The 20,963-nt window shown below is 35.4% G+C and overlaps 1 protein-coding gene across 6 annotated transcripts in view; it reads right to left on the minus strand.

Moving 5' to 3' along the window:
* Window positions 1-1,939: 1,939 nt before the first annotated feature.
* Window positions 1,940-20,963, minus strand: part of LOC113239457 (glutamate-gated chloride channel) — a 79,283-nt gene continuing 60,259 nt past the window's right edge. Inside the window, exons 4-11 of one of the 6 annotated variants that reach the window (XM_026476474.1) lie at window positions 20,652-20,719; window positions 10,491-10,560; window positions 8,866-9,102; window positions 8,647-8,781; window positions 8,397-8,549; window positions 8,031-8,305; window positions 7,125-7,309; window positions 1,940-6,058 (exon numbers count right to left, since the gene is read on the minus strand). In XM_026476474.1, coding sequence (XP_026332259.1) covers window positions 6,019-6,058; window positions 7,125-7,309; window positions 8,031-8,305; window positions 8,397-8,549; window positions 8,647-8,781; window positions 8,866-9,102; window positions 10,491-10,560; window positions 20,652-20,719 — 1,163 coding nt within the window. In that variant the 3' untranslated portion in view covers window positions 1,940-6,018. Of the gene's footprint in view, window positions 6,059-7,124; window positions 7,313-8,030; window positions 8,306-8,396; window positions 8,550-8,646; window positions 8,782-8,865; window positions 9,103-10,490; window positions 10,561-16,480; window positions 16,549-20,651; window positions 20,720-20,963 lie in introns of all 6 variants that reach the window. The other 5 variants (XM_026476472.1, XM_026476476.1, XM_026476473.1 and 2 more) reach the window with 5 other exon arrangements.

Genomic DNA, 20,963 nt, shown 5'->3' on the forward strand with positions numbered 1-20,963 from the left:
CAAAGTTGTTTGTTCGGGAGCAAAGAGCTTTTGTGACTTAAAATATGCGCACTTTACAAACATTATGGTGACACACTTTCCAAAACTAACTTCCATTCTCAAATACGACCTTACCTTACCTTACTTTAACGCCCTATAAGTTCGGACACTATTTAGCGCGGATCCGACGTCCATAATTGTAAGTCAATGGGGTAGAGGTATTGTTTTACATCTAATCTCTTATTATTAATAATAAGAAGTGTAAATATTTTGTTAAGTGCAGAAATTTTGAATTTTTAATCATTTCTACACAATCGTGTTTCTTATTTTTATAAAGTATGGTAAAATAGACGAGTCGTTCAATGGCAGGTGGTCTTACATTATTTTTCAATCACCATTAGCCTGATTTATACAATCCTTATGCGCCATTATTCCAAACTCAGCCTGTTAAGTGCACCCTTGTTTTTAAGGTACAAAGTTGTTTTGTTCGGGAGCAAACAGGTTTTGTAAATTAAAACATATGCGCTTTAGGAACGTTCTGGTTACACACATTCCAACTAACGTCCATTATAAAATATTACTTGCCTTACTTTACATCTGAAATTAATGTTAATCTCTTTTGAAGCTTATTTTAATAACATTAAAGAGTATTCTTTAATGGATAATGTTTTACATTTAAACCCTTATATTAATAGCAAGAAGGTATATGTTATGAGGTGCAAATGTGAATTTTTAATCAACTGGCGAAAGTTACATCGATGGAAATATGACTGTTTTGATTTATATTGAGTGACGAGGCGAGCAAATCGTGCGCCTGGTGGTAAGCGACACGCCTGTCCATAACAGACACATCGAGATTTAGTTGTGCAAAGATCTAAGGGACATGGCCACTAATCCCGCCACCCTGAGACATAAGTTGACAAGACTCGTGTGTCTGTAAATCTACCAGCGCTCGTACCCAATAATGTTCACATTAGTGCTTGACGGCAGAAATAGGTAAGGTGGCAGTACTTCCCTGGACGAACACTTGCACATGGAGCTGTACTGCTATTGAAGTTCCATATTTCAGAACGTGACCACACCATGTTGTTACCTTTCACGTAACTTTTTCAATAATCATTCTATTTTCTTGGTAACCACATTAATTATCATATTCAATTTTTATTGGAAAAAAAACAACGCAACAAAATGTATTTCTTATTGATTTAGGGATAAAACAAAATTTCAATAAATAAAAAACTTTTTCAACTATTGTTTACGAAATTGATAAGAATGCTCAATCAACTCCGAAATATAAACCAGAAAACCAGCAATGCTGAGTCTTTAACCTCTTTGTCCACATTACTGGATTGCATTTTACATTAGTGTACAGTTACTGTGATTTTATTTGTTATGTGAATAAATATAGGTCTTTTTATTTATTAAATTCATTTGTAAAATAAACGTATGAAAAAAATGGCAGTCGTTTATTTTTTATTTTCATATTATACAATCGACCAGACATTTGAAAAAATACCGCATTGTTCTATGATACATAGTGACGTGACGAACAAGTCTTATGCCTGGTGATTAGCGACGCACCTGTCCATAAGCTTTTAATCGCAAACACGCCTGTGGGGTACAGCCACTGCGTCACTCCGAGACATACGTTGACAAGACAAAAAACACCAGCACCCTTACCCTTCAACACAGAAACGCAGTTAATGGTCAAATTACTGCTTGTCGACGAACTCTTGCACATGGAGCTCTACTGCTATTCAAATTTAATGCATTATTTTGAGGATTTTACTAGTGCTCCGCTGAATTGCCGGTGGGTGTATAAAAGTGCACATATTTTTAAGTAAACCATAAAGAAAAAGTAACTTAGTAGCACTTTAATTTTTAAAACGTAACAACACCATTTTGTTGCACCTATAACGTAACTTTTTAACTGATACATTTTTTGTATTTTTTTAGTAACCAACTTTAAGTTTAAAATATTTATTTTACGATATAACAATATTAATTATATGTTACGCACAGACATTTAAATTTATTCATGAACCAACAAAAGTTACTATAGTCTATCAAAATGTGACTACTCCATTTTGGTACACCATTTCCGTAACTTTTTAGAATAAGAAAACTTTATTGTGTTCGCCAAGACACACATGAATGAACTTAAAAACTATCATATTAAACATTATAAACTTGAAACTATAGCATAGTACAACAAATAGACAAAGAAAAGTAATTTGCACACAAACGCAATTTACTGTTGATAATCTCACATCACAGTAAACACAATAATAATACGAGTAATGAGTGTCGTGGCGCACACAAACGGGACTTGCTCAGCATTTTGCTACGGGCAGGATATCCTGCCTATAGCGCAGGTTTTCAGCAGGCCCGATATGAGTGAAGCACGGTCTCGGTTGCAAACAATGCATACAACGTGTGTGTAAAAGTATAATACATATGTAATGTGTGTGTGATAGTTGACATGTGCTAAAATAATTACACTAAATAAATAATATTAACAAATAAGATGGCATAAGTGTAAACTAATTAAATTACTTCATTAATAGACATTGACACATGTTATTTTGATATACGTAATAAATATTTGTGTAATAATAGTGCATATGTATAAAAAATAAATATGTAAATGTTTCTAATCTTCGACGACGACGATCGTTCGTCGTCTTTCAGCCATTTACCGCTAGAAGGCAGCACATTGAATGTAATTTCAATATAAAATCGAAAAGCAAAACAAGACAAGGTATAGAACTTTACGATATGTCAGCAACGTAAGGTTTAGATTGTAATACCTGTCCAGAATTTTTTCACCTTTTTTAAATAAGAAACTACGATCATTAACGTGATTAACAAGTGTAGATGGATTCGTTTTAGCTTTCTATTTGCTCGCTTCGCCTAGGTCGAGTGGCCGCGTGGTTAAAAAAACAGATTTTTTGGTATGTTAATGTTAATTTCCAATCCACGGGCAAAAAAGGAGAAAAAAAATAGTGACGAAATCATTTTTCATCAACAATGAAATAGAAAATTTGTAGTGAATGCAAATTGTTAAAATGTAAATAACATTTTTTAACAAATGAATCTAAGAGCGCTGTTAAATCAGACGCTTACAAAAGCGCCATTATTAATTTTAAAACTGTTGTGTCACGCGCGCGTCCTTTTTTGGTCGCAATTCGGCGCAAGCAACCAGCAACCGAACATTTTGATACAATTGCGGTTGCGGCAACCGTCGACTGTGTCCGGTTGCCGTAACTGCCGACTTCATATTAATGGCATAAAAATATAATTCGTTTCTAGCTGCCGGTTGCTTGTTTCCAATACAACACACACGTTTGCGCAGCGCCATATTCAACTAAAAATTATTACCGATGAGCGCCCTAATAGTTTTCCTTGTAGTTTCATAGTGAGCAAGTTTATTAATATGATTCCAACAGTTTTACGGCAAATAATATAGGTAATTTTATTACAAGGGCTGTAAGAGGGAGGAAATATTTTATGAAATCCAGATGTATTAAACACCTTTCTTACACGCTTCATAACTACTAAGCAGTGATCAGAATAGGTAGAGTATATATACATAAACTTCGAAGAACAGAGACAGAAACTGGACACTACCTTACGACAATATTTTTTTATTCCGGATTTTTTCGGGATTTGGGGAAATCACTTAAATAGATAAAAAAATTACGCTTTTTGGGATAGGTAAGTCGATAATTGACTCGATTTGTTAGCCAGAGGCCTATTGTTTAATTGTCTTCCTTTTTGAAGGTCTTTCAGTCGATGCAATAGTTTTAGGATCCGGAGGAATGTATGGACATTCCTCCGATTACATCACGAAACACAATCAACAGTATGTTTGAGATATATATCTTAATAATTTCTAATTACATGTATTAAGTAGGATTTGTTGTCTGAATTTTCCTAAATATTCCGAAAAATTAGTGGTTGCAAAGGTTAGAGAAATAACTCTAAATAAAATAACTCTAAAAGTCTACTTATCCCAAATGACGTCAATTTTTTAATACACTAAGTGATTTTCCTAATCCTAAAAAATTCTGGGACAAAAAAATGTTGGCGTAAGGTAGTCTCCACTTTTTGTCTCTATTCTCGAAGTTTAGGCAAATACCAATTGTGATTACTGCCAATGAGTCTAATAGTTATTGTATTGGTTAGCTACAGTGTGGTAATGGCTATTTACCTATTTATATTAAATGTGACTATGGTGGGCCCATCACACACATTTACACAATCTAGACGCTTTTTCTTTATTAATCCACATTTACACTACATAAGTGTAAATTTATAAAAATTTGTACATTGGCATTGTAGAAAAGTCTCTCACTAATTATTTATGCTCTGGCCAGCATTTAGCCGAATCATTCCACCTGTAGAGACCCTGCAGATGTTTTTAAATTGTAGGTAGTTTTTTTCATCTATTTTTGTTACGTTTTTTTTCACATTTTGATTCTTTCAAACAGTTTTTATATAAAAGTCGATTATATTTAGACTATTATTATATTTCTAGAAACACCTTTATGGGGCTTTACTTCAGAACGCCGTTTTAAACATAGTGGTACAATTTTCCACTTAGATGAGGCGCAAACTGTGTGAAAATAGAATACTCGCTTTTAGTCGCTGGTTGCTTCTATGTTTCCAACTCTTAGGCTCAATTTATATTGCGGGGGAATGGAACGGAAGCCAATTTTTACAACTATATTGTACATAGAAATGAACCTTATGGTCAATTGTCTAACGTACGAACTACGAGTGATAGATATGAACCACGCATTCTCGGGGATGTTTTTGCATTCGCGAGATGTCGCAGCTGCCGTCGGCGACGCCTGGCCAATCCGCATATAAACTTTGCGAAATATTTTCGTTTTCGACAAATTATGATCATACTTTTTCCTTTTTGTTCTTTTTTTTCTCTTCTTCTCATGTTTCGCACAGAAGCGAATTAAAAACAATATATAAGTTCTTCATCTTTGTCATGTAAAAGATTCAATCTAGAATTAATGAACACCTACTACAGGCTAAAGGCGCAACTATGGGAATTCTCGCGAGCATTCGTGGGAATGCGAATTTCGCTTTCGTTCCGCCGCAATGTAAATTGCGCGTTAAACTTAACGCCATTACTAATTTTCATACAATATCAGCTGCCCTCTATAAGAGTCTAATGTGAAGGAGCCCTTAGGGTGCTGAGTTGTTATGTTGGACAGTAAACAGCTATTCTAACCTAAGAAGTGTGCGCTACAGTAACATCGTGACGGGCAAAGACCTCGCCTAACTACTTCGACATAAAAAGTTCAAACAGTTGTAGGTAAAAACAATAGCTTTAGATGTGGCACATTAATTATTTACAACAGAAACTGGCAGTTAGGTAGATACGTACATTTTTCGTATAAAATATAGAAAATTTAAAAAATTTAAAATTATTCTTACAGTTATTAACTATTTGTGGTATATAAAGGTATTATTATTTTGTACTAAAAGTCTAAAATAGGAACACTACAAATTTTTCAAAATATCCTATTTTGATTATTTGATTAGTGTTCCTACACTAATAATTTTAACACGTTTCTTAATTTGGAGTTGTAGTTGTAGTAGTTAAAGTTGAAAAAGTGCTCTAAGGTCCTTTTTATCCCATATGCCATTCCGCTATCTGTTGTGAGTTTAATTATGTAGTTGCCAATAGCGGTGTCACCACTGTGCCGAGAGTGGTGGCCCCACTCGTAGTGGCAATGGATTGTACTATACTAGTATACTTTACGGATATTCGGCTAATTCTATCTCTTCCAGTGTATTTCTATCTGAGGCCCTTGGCATGTTGCTTTTGTCAATATAGTTGTTATTTAGTTCGTTTTTTCTGGTATTGTCTGTAGAATAAAATTTCTTACACGCACAGATTGCTGGAATGAAGAGGACAATACTGATTATCAGTAGATAAAGACATGTCTTATAAGGTTGATATATATCTTTATCTACTTTAATCGCATTTCGTGTTTCCTCTTCTTTGGCCGTTTCTCATTTTTCTTCGTCTTCATCCCGAAACAAATAAGTTGACCTGCAAAACAAAATGATCAACTTGATATTTTGAAAAACCAGTAGTAGAGTCTTCCAAGTTTAAAGTTTGATAGATTTTTGTTTTAAAGAAATGCTAATTCTATTTGCAAAAGCCGTATAATTTTGATTTTTCCTGCCTAAAGTCGTCCCTTATTATTATAGTATAACAAGTAGTGTAAAGGTGGTTTTCCACCGGCGAGGCGGGACGAGGCTTGAAATTTGTACAGCAAACTCTACCTCGATGGAAATGGTCTGGATTGACGAGGATGGGCCAATGTATATATATATATATTAAATACCAAGCGAGTGCTTCTTTTCAATTCTAAATGAAAAACGAGTGCACCACGAGATTATGCGAATGTGGGCTTTCACACATAGCGCACATCCAAATGACTTTGGTTGATTCTGCATAACAATTAAAGTGTTGTATCAATCACTTTGGGAAAAAATTGTAGTAAAATTGAGAGTATAATATATTTATTACTAAACGGCGTGAAAAGACCATTCCTAAAAAAGTTCACGATAGAACAAAAACACAAACTTATCTCGACATTTTACAAGAAAACCGTATTCAATAGGTACTATATATAAACTAATGATTTTTTTTTGTATCCACTGAGCTAAATAGAACGCTTATAGCATTGACTTACAAATAAATGGACGACGGGTCTAATACAAAAACCACGAAAAAAATGTCCCAAGTCAACCTATTCGAAATTTAAATTGTTATGTCATCGCAGTATCGCGCTGTCCGTAGAACAAATGAAGACTAAAGCGGAGTGTCGCGCTCTGTATACGATTTTAGCGCCTTACAAGTGCGGACACTTTTTAGCGCGGACCCGACGTCCATATAATTGTACGTCAATGGCTTATAGTATACAATATAAATTTTTCGAATGGCTCTATATTCGTTTAGCAAAAAAAAATTCTGAAATAAAGCCAGTGTTCCTGCCGCGCGACCCAAGCAAAATGAACCTTATTATTAGTACGGGAAGAATTAAATTCAACATATGGTAATATCGTCTTTTAAGCGTAAATTGTAATTACGAATCGTTCGAAAGACTTACCAATAAGCTAGGTTGAACAGCGCAAAGACCAGTGGGAAAGTGATTCTTGAGATGACGTCGATCCTCTTCGATCTGGTTGGGAATTTTGACATCCAAAGGCGGCAGCAGTTTCTCCGTGGGGTGCTGATGCGGATCTCGCATTGTCGCATCTTGGGATCCAGCACGCCGCCGCGCACCAGAGGTTTCTGCTAGTTGCAGACCAGTCAGGGGCGACAGACACAATGCATTTTGCTCGAACGAGTTTAGCTATACATTTCTAAGGTGCATCCAGTTTTAATCTAAGCCAGTGAACTACCTACACACATAGACTAGAAAGACAGACTGACTTTCGAAACGGGTTGAGATGGGTAATTGTAATGTATAACATAGAGTAGTGATGTAACGGAATTGTCATAACCAAAACAGAAACAGATGTTAAAAGTAAATCTTAGCGGAAATACTATAGAGATCTCAAGGAAATAGTTATAGACAGGACTTGTTTTTGGTTTCATAATTTCACTTAAAATAAAACAAAACTGCTAAAAAACGTTTGTCCCATCGCCGAGTGGTCCGCGTGCGCGCTTCATCCGTCGTAAAGTTAGTTGCGAAAAAAAAACGTAATAGATGTGAAAAAGCATGCGGAACTTCCGCAGGTGTGAAAGCAGAAGCAGAGGCCTGTTGTATCACTAACATAGGTATTTATTTATGAATATTGCCGTTCATTCAAAACGATGAGTATGAATAAACGGCAGATTGAACTGCTGAAAAAACGTTGAGCTCTTTAAAATGAGAAAAATAAAATTTTTAAATAAAAACTAAATTTTTATCTAAACTATTTCTTTAGCCTACTCACATAACGGGACAACGCTATAGATTTCAAAGGTGTAAATATCGCTCAAACAATTTATACAATAGAGGCGAGCTCACCATTGTGAAAGTGGCATTGCTGTCCGTATCCATAAGGTCCGATGCCGCATCCATGTTAACAGCAGATTCCATTTCCCTCCTGGTCTTCTTCATATTCTCACGATGCATGTCGGATCGTGATGCATAATTTACCAAGGCAAACTCTAATAATGCTCCAAAAACAAATGTCAAGCACACTCCAGTCCATACATCGATAGCTTTTGTGTATGATACAGGTGGCAAAGATGCATTGATGCCGGAGGACTGCGTAGCCATGGTCAAGAGCGTAGTTACGCCTAAAAGCAGAAACGTACATTGAATAGCAACGTTACGTCGCTAAGATACTGTTCAACCGAGAATTAATAATCTACACCCAGTGATGCTCACCCAGTGACACCCTTGCTGGAACCGCGCCTTGATCAAGCCAAAACGACACCCATGATACAATAACCAACATGCAGCAAGGGATATAAATCTGGATCAAATAGTAACTGAATTCTCGTTTGAAGAGCAAGTCCACTTTAAGGCAACTGTATTCCCCTGCAAATCAAGAAAGTCACAGATAACTCGGGTGGATATGATATTAATCGTGCGACAGACGTCCTGTGAACGTCTAGGTGACAAAATCATGGCTCACCGGTATTAGTTTTGCTATTGCAATAATCTGTCAAAAACTTTTCGAGCGTAAATCTTGGTAGATGGAGGTTTTTAACGACTTGCACCGGATCGCCTTCTTTCCATAAGAATACTAGATCGTCCGTAGTCCAGCCATCTGAAATACAAGTTATTGGGGTGTCACAGGAACATGTGCCGTTAAATCACGATCGCTGTTCAACTGCCATGTCTAGACACTTACAACTTGCCATACGCAGTGAGCACGTTTGTTTGTCCAGCGGGTAAAGTTTTAGGTTCATGGGGCATGACAAGGTGAGGGATATACGAATGCTGTAGAGGACATTGCCGTTGGGGAATATACGGATGTACACATTCGGCATGATGATGTTGTGGAAATGACCCTCTTTCTCGTTCGAAAAGAATAAATCAGGCATCCATACTCTGTTAGCTTCGGTCAAAGTCAGATATTTCAGACGGCCTGCAATACAAATGGTGGATTAGCAGAATATTGGAGCAGGAAATATGATTTAACAATAAAACAAATGTGTCAAATTGAGTAGTCCTCTTGCAAACAGCGCTATGTGAAATTTTTAATGACTTGTTGTTAATGGCGTGAAATGGATCAGTATTTTAAATAATTTCAAATACTTCAACAATACAAGTCGCTGTCTTTCTTAGTTTTACACTTTTAAAGTTGCCTTTTTGTCGTCAACCTGCAAACCCTGCTTTGTTTGGTACTTATTATTTTGTCATCCGAGAGGTCCCTCGTCTTCATTTATTAAAAACTTGGTCGTCAAACATTTCGGAGAAGATTGCTTTACATACGATATTCTTGAATTGTTGGTTGAATTCTTGAATTGTACATTGATCAGTCATGTTATCATAGTGTTGTTGCAAAACTAGCTCTGAACAATTACAAAACTTTTAAGATTTCTTTAAAGATCACTGGGGCAAAATTGTCTATGTTAAATTTTTTAATGTAAATAAAGTAAAATGTTTAATAGTGTCAATTTGTTTCTTCATATTGTTTATCTCTTTTGTATAACAATTTTCAGATAATTAAAAAAGTACCATTTAAAAATGCGTTTTCAGAACAATAATTGTTTTTTTTTATGGTTTGTAGTTTTTTTATTCACGCACATAACGCAGTTTGCTAGTGGACTACTCAATTGGTTTAAGATTTAGCAAGACTCCTTAACCTCGTAACCTACATTAAAGTGAACTTTTGAATAGGCACAAAAAACATAATTGCTGGAAATAATTATACGACAATCTATGATTATTCCTTTTTGTATAACAAAATAAGGGTTTACACATTGACTTACAATTACATGGACGTCGAACAAAAAGTGTCCGAATTTATAGGGCGTTAAAATCGTATACAGAGCGTCATTCACGCTTTAGTCTTCGTTTGTTCGACTGACAGCGAAGCAAGCAAAATTAAACAGTACTGCGATGACATTACAATTTAAATTCAACGTTTTAGCTTTTTCATATTCCTTTACATGACACTACGTTTAAATAGGTTGACTTGGGACATTTTTTTCGTGGTTTGTGTATTAGACCCGTCGTCCATTTATTTGTAAGTCAATGGGTTTACAAATTATATTTTAAACTTTAATTGGACATACGAGGTTCCTTTGTTATTCAAAAAATTAGACTGTATTTTTGTTTGTGTGTATAGTTATTACTCGATTACCCCGGTTTTGCAAACCGAATATGATGATTCTTTTTTTGTTGGAATGAGGATACTGTGATCCTGTTAAAATTTAAAGAGAATATTCCACCTTTAAGGGTATTTACTTTTTCATATTTAAGAATCTACTGGAGTCTGCTAATTGAACTTATTCATTTAGACTTATTTACCTCCCAAGTTGTTGAACTTCAACCGTTCGTCTAACCACTGCTCGCGAAATGTAAGTTGCACGGAATATTCCTGAAAACATATACAACTTTGTAAAATGCTTATGTTTAAGTCAATGCAAATTATTTCTTACATTTTTTAGACATTGTCAAATCTTGCATGTGCAGCCTATTACTGGGCACAGAGTTTATTTTTTAGCGTTTCGACAATATCTATGCAATTCCTATAAGCTATTTATTAAAACAGTTTCAATTAACTGGTAACATTAAGCTTTTGATTAACTTTAAACTACCTAAGTAGATCGTGTTATATTTTTATGCGTTAAAAATAAGCTATATCACAAAAAATTATGTTTTCATCACATCTGCACGTAAATAGTATAATTGCATGCCGGCTAACTTGACTGTAATGCCCCAAAAAAACCCTCAGGACTTTTTTCCTCTCATTACACGACCATGGCTGTAATAAGAAGAAAAACTGCAAAAGGGTTTCGTTTGGGGCGTTACAGCCAAGTTAGCCTGCATGCAATCATACCATTTACGTGCAAGTGTAATGAAAGCAAGTATATGCTACTTTATAATGAGTACATCAGAAAGCTTTACGTGATAGGTACCTATTATTTGTGCCCATACTTTGGCTATAGTGCTCTTACCGAAATTATAGTGCGCCATGAACCAGCTACTAGGAACAGGGATATACCATTTGCAGATAAAGGGTTATTGACACAAATGTTCTACATTATAGCTTATTGTCTAAAGGAAAGGATGTTGTCGAAGGTTCTTTCTTAATAATTTACAATAAACCGAAACACTGGAAACAGACCCCTCGACATCAAAAGAGCAAGTCAAATGAATTGTTGCCTCACAAATAAAGCTGCAAAACAGTATACATATGTATGGACCACATATAAGTAGGAAGGGGCGCATGCATCGAAGAATAGCTTTTAGAATGACGTGGACGATATGGCAATATATTGGCGAGGAGAGCACCGTTTGATACTATCGACAGTGATGGATGCGTTCTTGCTAGCTCATTTGCTTCTGCCCCCCGAATAAGGGCGCTACGAATTCTGGTTGATAATGTAATTTTTCATCACACTTGCTCGTAAACCGTGTCATAACATGTAGGCAAAGTCGACTGTAAAGTCCTAATTACGCCGACGGACTTTTTCATTACAATACCGCTTTAAGGCAGTAATTGATTTATTTCTTAGTTGCACGTTGCACTGCAATTCTCAACGTCAAGATTAAGCAAAAAGTTTTTATGCTCGAAAAATCTTAATGCATTTTGCATAAACTTGAAGTATAGGAATTTATCTGTGTTTATTATTATTCATGTTATAAATACAAATTCTGCAGTATTTTTAGTATATACAAATTATTTATTTTATGTCTAATACATCATGGTCGCATGTGTTTTTGCCTAAGAATAGCTGGTTATCTGTTTGTTTAGTTAAAAAAAAAGCCCGCCATTTACAAAATCCATAATTATTGATGATATGTACATAGATATAAATGGTTGTCATGCGATATTATTTTTTCTGCATTTATCTTTGTATTTATTTCCTCACAAACGTGATGAAAAACTTTATATGTAACACGGGGGTACGGGAATCACGAACCTCGGCTCTGAAAGCCCTCAGTCTTCGACTTCGGGTTTCTAATAGAGTCTCGTCCGTAACTCCTTATTTAACACACAATGTACTACTATTAGGCTTTATTCGAGATCCAAAAGCTACTTTCGAAAGGATATGTAACAATATAACATCGACCTATAAATGTTTATTAATCTAATAATAAATTAGACCTACTAATAAATGCAAGCTACGTGCATTATGAATAAAACTACAGTGCGAAGCGAAAGCGTTGGAACCAACTCACCGTTCCGAGCATTCGTTAAAGGAATGCTTGTTTAAATAGTGGTTACCTTCATGCAGGCTCACGAGGAATTTAACTAGAACTACGTTACGTCTAGTATGCCACAAGGGCGGGTGTCGCGCTTGGGTGGTCAACCACCAGAAGCACCAAGCTGAGTGCGGACGTGACGATACGTCCCCGTATAAGATTTTACACAACACAAATTCACATAAACAAGACAATAATAACAATGAAGACAGTCAACGTATGCGACCAAAATTGTTTTTATACGTGATTGCATCGTTGCGGAAATGCTAGAGGGAAACGAAGAATGATTAAGAAAAAGTATATAGAAAATAATTAGTAAAAATGAGGTGATCATGGGTGGCGGTCGCGTATGTCCCCGGGAGCCGGAAGTCGTGGTCCGCCTGTGGACTGGGACCAGTGTTTCATAGCTGTACTGTAGCGGTGAGTACTTTGACAAATGTCAATCTCAATGTGCACGTGATCCAATTGCTTAAAGGCTTGTACTATAGTGCGTCTGGTTTGTAAGTGGTCAGTTGATTTCTGTTTATTAATTAGGTTTTCGTTTTGTTATTCCATTGAAAGTGATCTGTACAAGAGTGAATATTGTACAACAGTTGGCATAACTTGCGCCGTTGTTAAGTTGAAAACTTAAGTGAAAATAGAAGTAATAAACAGTGTGAGTTTTTTAAATATTACTACCGAATTGACATTTGATAAAAATAATTAGGCTAGAAAGTGCGTGGCTCCAAAGGCCGAAATATTGAAGCACATATTGTATGGCCAAAAATTTCACATGAAAAAGTGAATTCAAGTGAGAAAAACGGTATGTGCAAATTTCAATTTCAAATCCACTGATTAACAGACAATTTTATTATAACGCCATCTATTGGTATAAGACAAATTAGTTACTACTGCATTGTGAACCAACTGACAATTTATTGTAGGTTTACTAGTATGTTGTAGTTTTATGTATTAAATTTGTATGTTGTGTTACGTATAAAGAGGTTATAAAAGAATTTGCAATCTGCTAATAGATGACCGGCTTCGAGGCCTTAATTACGTTTAAAATTGTTTATAATAAAATTGTCATTTGTCAGATGATTACAGAAACTTACTCACCATATTGTAATCATCTATTTTGCTGATAGACCTTAGAAATATATCGACGCGAGCAACGGTTGGACTGACGCCTTGGAAAAAAAATTACAAACAATATCAGCAATTACATTTTGAATAATTATATTTGCGGTACAATATTACTTTTTCACCTGCTAGCTGTCGCCATATTGTCTGTGCAATTTAATTGATTACCAGACGCTTTAAGTATAAATCAAGAAACAACGTCACACATGTTTCGAAGATGATATCACAAAGACCACCGGCTCGTCGAATGATGATAATGGAATTGTAAGCCCCGATGAACTTAAGACTCAATTTGAAATGGCGCAGAACAGAACATTGTACACAGCACAATGAGTTTAGAGATACGATACGGTAGTTTCAGGAATTTCCGAGACTACGAATACTCTGAAAGAGACGCGATCTGCAATTTTGCTAGGTTAGTTTGAAACCACTAGTAATTGTAATAACATTGCAATTACGGCTATGTTTCATATTCTGTTAAGATTTAGTTGTAATGGCCGTTGCGTCTCAGTGGAATGTCAGTGATGGTTATTCATTAATTCAAACACTAACAATCTATGTTGTCTTACTAAAACTACTATGGAAATTATTATGCATATCGACGCTTGAAAGGCAAAATGGAACAAGCGACACTCAGCTCATATTTCTGACTCCAACGGTATATATCGCACTGTTATTATAATAGTGTTGTAACCCAAAATATGTGAAGTTCAAGATTATACTATTGCTGAACGTAAAATTTGATTCTTTACAAGTCAATAAAATTTTGTAAGAAACAACTGAAATAAATCTACGTCACTCAAAATGAGACAAACTTTTTGTGATAAATAATAAATATGTCTGTAATAAATAAACTTTTAACTATACATAAATTTTAACAATCTTTCGCGGGTAGTGAGTTTCGTTTTTCATCGATTCTGAAAAATTACACTTTGTGCGTTAATACACTATTATATTAACTGTGCGATATAACTCAATATGACCCAAAACTGTCGCTTATCCCATTTTGCCTTTCAAACGTCGATATAGAAATTTTTATCTCGTTTCAACAGCAATTCAGTTTTCAAATTAAGTATACATTTTATTAATTAATACACTACGACATCGACGTGCTATTGAAAAGCAGAATGCTAAAAAATTGTAATGGCAGTTGGATAATAACTCGATGGCTAGCCTCTGACAAGCACTACTCTTAACTTTAGCAGAATATCAAACGAACACAACCTGCCATTGACTTTTTCGACACACAACTGCAATGATTTAAAATTAGCAGTCCCAAAAAAGTTAAGAGTGGTAGTTTGTTAACATTTGTAATGGCAGTTAATATATATAACTGCCAATGCGAATTTTTTGGTATTCTGCTCTTCAATGGCGAGTTGATGGTCATATTCTGCCGCCCACTAATTAAAACTTGGCTAAGTGACAAAATATTTTTTTGAGATATCATACAAACCCATAACCATTGACTTACAAATAAATGGACGACGGGTCTAATACAAAAACCACGAAAAAAATGTCCCAAGTCAACCTATTAGAAATTTAAATTGTTATGTCATCGCAGTATCGCGCTGTCCGTAGAACAAATGAAGACTAAAGCGGAGTGTCGCGCTCTGTATACGATTTAAGCGTTTTACAAGTGCGGACACTTTTTAGCGCGGACCCGACGTCCATATAATTGTAAGTCAATGCCCATAACCCAGTTTTATAATAATGAAATTGTTTAATGATATTCAGCTACGCATCGTTAAGGTAAGTTCCAATAAGTCGAACTGGTTAACTCATTTTAATTGTTTTTAAAAGAGAATTTTGTGATCTATCTTTTGCTATTTATGACCCACTACTCGCAATATGTTTTTGAGATCATTATGTTCACGCGGAAACACTGTCGCACAGTTTCGGCGACTGGAGGCGATGGGTGGGTGCCTCTGTCGTGCGGGACAACTCCGATCAGTACCGCGTCGATGAATTTGACATTCACCGTATTATTATACTGTAATATACATTTATTAGTTATTAAGAATCCTTGTATACACTTGACATTGTTAGTATGTTGAGAGAAATAAGCTAAACTAAACTATTTAAAACGGATATTTGACCGTTTGTCACATAACCGCGTTTTAGTTAGTGGACGCCAGTATTCTTCATTTCACACTTTTCCTTTTAAGAAGAAAACAGTCTTTATGACTGATGCTTTAAGTCAGTATAGTAAAATTACACAAGTGTTTTTTTTCATATTTAGCGTGTTCAGATAGGCGATTATTTAAAAATCTTTGAATGCAGTTCGAATTGTTTTTAAAATAAAAATGAAGTCTAGTTTCAATAAAATGTTCTATCTACGGTATTTACGGTACTTTCCCTCCGTGTGTCGTTTTAAGATTAATTTGGAGATTAAACGGGATAACATCACTGACATTCCATTTTGACTCTACTGCCGTTGCAAATTAGATTTTAGCACAATAACAAATACTATCATGATTGCAATATGATCTCAGACCAGTCGTTTCAAGAAAATCGGCGTCCTTTTGTTTGTCTCGTATTTATTTTCTAAGTTACGCAATTGCCATAAAGATCATTGTGCTATAGTTACAACAATTCGCTTCCTAACATTCCGCGACAAAATAAATTGAGTCCAAAGCGGTAAAAACAAAAATTGTAATACATGATTGAGAGGTAAACGATTCTCTTTGTAGTGTTACTGCGTGGAGCTAAGTCTCACGGCGATGTAAAAACGCGCGTTACTAAAAACGATTTTGGTCGTCAACACCAAACGGGATTAATATGTAACTTAAACAAATAATATTATATATATGGAAAAACACGAACACATGAGTAGTTGGGAAAATCTCTCCTTGCTTCAATGAGGAGGGAGTTGCCCATTCATTTGACTTGTCGTAGCCCTGAGCGAACCGTGGTCGGAAGATAAAAGACTTAGTCTACATGAGGTTCAGCTCGTCCTGTCGACTTACCATGGTGACGTCGTCAATCTTTGATATACTTCGTACAAATATATTCACGCTCACTACCGCCGGGCCATCTAAGTACAAACGGTTGCATAAATAATTAGGATACAAAGAAAACCAGGTCCTAACGTGAGTAACTTATGGCGACTTTTTAAGTTTTCGCGATGGATACACATTGCTAATGAAATAATTTCTTCGGGTCCAATTCGCGTACTTCAAGTAAACCAACGCTTCGGGCCCTTTTCTGATTCCGTGGTCTATTAGGTCGTGTTAAAGTGCTTTGCTTTAATATTATTGATAACTTTACTATCTCAATCAGCCGTGACCATTGTACCTGTAAGCGTGTTTTTGTGTACTGCATGCTCTTCATATTCGTTCCCAATCCGAGTAATAAATCTATCTATACAAATCTAGAAAATTCGAACCCACTTCGGATATCGCTTGTGCACTAAGTCCGATTCCAATCCGAGAAAATACGGATACCGCTTGTACACCTACAGATAAAATGATCTCTGTGACATTTCAGACCGTCTCGGATTCGGAACTCTAAGGATCCCAAAACGTTGGTTTGTTTGGAAGAACAAAGTTTCCAAGGTAGGCAGGCAAGGCCGACGGTTGGTGTGTGTTAGCTCGCCGGGTTCTCTCCGGGCACTGCTTCTACGGGCGCTTTGTGTGTTCGATGTAAATACATACTTAATCAACGCGATGTGGCTACGTGGGGCTCGATGAAGGCGCAAATAATCCAAGGATAACGCGATGTAAAATTGAGTGACTTCGACATAAACTGATTGAACTAAAGGAAAAGTGACTTTGGAAGCTAAATGAAACAACAGATTGACTTGTTTACAGGAATTTGTGTTAGTGTACAATTACAGGTATAGAGCAGAATTCAGTTATAGAAGACATTGTAACGTTGTTAAATATTGGCTGGGCGTAACTTACTTGGTTACAAAGGAAATTCCGATATAAATCCATTAAAATTTCACACACAAATTCACAACGTTCTTGCCAATGAATTTTAGTAGTAAGTAAGTGAACCCAACTCAGCAGTATACATTATCGTGGCGAGACGGTTTTCTTTGAGGCTTTCGAGGCGCGGCGTTTGAACAGCCCGGAAATTAATGTTTTGTTAAAAAGGAAACTCAATAATTACTTACAAAGCGTAGTTCACGTTATATTACAGTTACATTAGAAACCAAATAACACAGGAATGTTATAGTTTATGAATGAATCAAAGAGATTTGATAAAATAAAGTGCTTTGATAATGAAATGGCCTTTTATTATTCATTTCAATCGCGTGTCTCGTGAACCCTCTATCGATTTTTTAATAGCTCTGCAGCATTTTTTTTGCCGAGTAAGTGACATTGTAGAGATGTACAATTCTATTGACTCGGAAACTTATACCATCTGATTATAAAACTTAAGAAGGAATAGAAACACGTCAAGTCGTTCGCCATAACCAAGACATGGGGATATATTACAGTAGGGGTGTCACAATAAGTACACTACAACCTGTGCCTTAAGAACACAGCATAAATATTCTGCTCTTATAATTTGTTAAGTGTATCGGTCACGGCCGCACTGAAGCAGCTTCGGTGAAAATCATACAAACAAATAACGAAGTCACCTGTTTCGGATGAACAAATTTTACCCTGTATTTGGAGGAGTGGAGGAGTGATTGCTATATATGGAAAGACAAAACTGTCCGGCTGTTCTTGGACGTGCTTTTCTAATTTTCTATTCAACAGTAATAAAATTTGTTCATTATTATTATTTGTCACTCATCATTCTTTACCCTTACTATGTATTTTCTGAAAACTATCAATCGTTTTTGCTGAAATACAAAAACTTCAAGGTGTTACAAGCAAAAGTCTCTATCCACCCTGGACAACGACCTTCAAGACGTAATTAAAGCTTGGAAAGAAATCCAAACAGATAGCACTTTTGATTTAATTTCGTCTTGAACGCCTCGGGCACACTCCAAAGCCACTCTAGGCAAAAAAAAGAAAGAATGTCATAGATAATTCCTATTGCCTTTTCCATATGCCTCGTCATGTTATATACGCGACTAGATTTGTTCTCTCTAAGCAGTTGACGTAATTACAATTGTTGTTGCAAACAGATTATTTGACGTTCATAGTATATTCTGTTAGTGTTCGTTAGATAAGGCAGTCACCACACTAATCGAAACAGATTGTGCCTGTCAGTTACTTTATTGACACAATAAGCGCCAAGCTGTTCGTGACCGGCTCAAGCCGAATTAGCGGCGACAAGTGTGGTGGTCCTTTAGGGCCAGTGCAGGCCTGCGGACAGCAATGCAGAGGACATTAAATATATCAATGTATATATAACTGTGCGTACGTTTACCTTAGTTCGAATTCAAATTATTCCCATTCTAATACGGTTTATTTTGCTTGGGTCGAGCGGCTGGGCTTTATTTTACAGTTTATTTTTTTACAAAGGAAATTAAAACCATTTGAAAAATGTATATCGTGTACTATACTGCCCTGCTTGTCGTAACTGACACATTCGCATTTCGGAACTTTCGATATATTGGCACCTAAAGCATCATGGTCACCTAAAAAAAGTCAATTACGCGGATTTCACTTAACAATAAAACTGAAACTAATTTAGATAATAAAAAATCGATTAGATGGGGTTGCAGATCTTGTTTCGCTGAGCTCAGACATGTCAATAACTCAATTTCGTTAAAAATTCGATTGCGTTACTTATGATAAGGATGACAGTAAAGGTGTTCTATTTAGTTCAGTTGACATTAAAAAAATCATTGGTATATGTAAAGTACTTATTGAATGCAATTTTCTTGTAAAATTTCGAGGTAGGTCTGTGTTTTTTTTCTATCGGGAAAATGTTCAAGAATCGTGTTTTCACATCGCAATTCATCAATTGTACTATATATTGTTTTCCAAAGTGATTACTTTAAAACTTTGACTGTTACGCAGAAATAAGCAAAGCCATTTGACGTAGAATAAACTCTTAAGAAAGTATTATTTATGTAATGTTTTATTACGAAAGCGAGGTTGGTCGCGTAATGTTACTGCTTCTGTAATGTGTCATTTGTGTTGTCAAGGCTTTATTTTACATTTGTATTTTTATCAGTAGGGTATTCTTTTGCGTGCAATGATTTAATGTATTTTCTATTATATTGTGATACAAGCTGTTTGCACTTTGAAAAATAAAATAAATTACAATTGAAATAAGGTACAAATTTCAATGATAATAATAATAATAAAATGAATAAATCTCTCAACATACATCCTTTATCTGCTCATGAAGTTAAAGTCAAAGTCAAGAATTGGCTTTTAGCTTTAGATTACTATGAAACCGAAGCGTTACTGTAGCAATTGGTATAAATTTTATTATTATTTTTTAATTAAACCAAAAATTGTTCCTTATCTTAAAATTATAGCGAATGTTTTTTGTTTATGTGGCATTAATTTTCCATCACGAAATATTCCAATACCCACACTAACTCAGACAAACACATACACCCACACACACACGCACACACACTCGTACACAAAATTACAGATATATTTATCACAATTTGCATATTACAATGTATCCAACTTGTTATATAATTATTACTTAGAGTACTTTTTATCGAGACTTTTAATAATAGATTCTTTCACTTTATTTTTTGTATTAAATTTTTAATTTATATTTTTCTCATGAAATAGACTTAAGCCTTGTCAAAATTTGCGAGAGGGCACTGGCTCCTGTCACACAGGTTATACCTAGCTCAGGAGTCAGGGACTTACTTCATCAATATGTTGTAATCTATTTTGTGACTATAAATATTATTATTATTATTATATTTATTTATTTTAAACTCTCGCCTCTCCCAAGGCCTAAAAAATTTTATTATTATTATTATTATTATTATTATTAATGATGATGATGCTAGGTCGGTCGCAGTAGCATTGCAATTTATACCTTATTTCAAATTCAAATAGCACAAAATATGCATTGCTGCATTTAATGTCCTCTGCGTTGCCGTCCGCCAGTTTGTACTGGCCCTTATGTATTTCTCGATCTATACTGACATAGGATAGACCGGAATATGGCAAAGGCGTGTCAAAAAATCTCACTCGACCCTCGCATGAACCACGGAAGCGAGTGCGTGGTAGTAGCTACCGTGTCTACGCTACTAACCATCTTTATGTCGCTTATTGTAGGTAAACTGCGCACGAAGAGATTAATGCTAACTACTGCCGGACCATCTGTTAAATTGTAACACATACTGGAATTGTAGTATATATTATACACATTATTGTACACATGTAACATATGATATAATATTTATATGACATATAATTACAACACGTAACTTAGATTGACAGGTAATTATTTTTACACCTCACTAGCTCGGACAGGCTTTCTTTCTCATTAGAAATCTGCGCACATAAGCGTTTTGGAAATTCGAACTTGGAGATGACGATAACTGTGGCGTATCTAACTTTTTCT

Source organism: Hyposmocoma kahamanoa, unplaced genomic scaffold (genome assembly GCF_003589595.1).
Source record: "Hyposmocoma kahamanoa isolate Upper Pololo Valley unplaced genomic scaffold, ASM358959v1 99879, whole genome shotgun sequence".
Classification (NCBI taxonomy): domain Eukaryota; kingdom Metazoa; phylum Arthropoda; class Insecta; order Lepidoptera; family Cosmopterigidae; genus Hyposmocoma; species Hyposmocoma kahamanoa.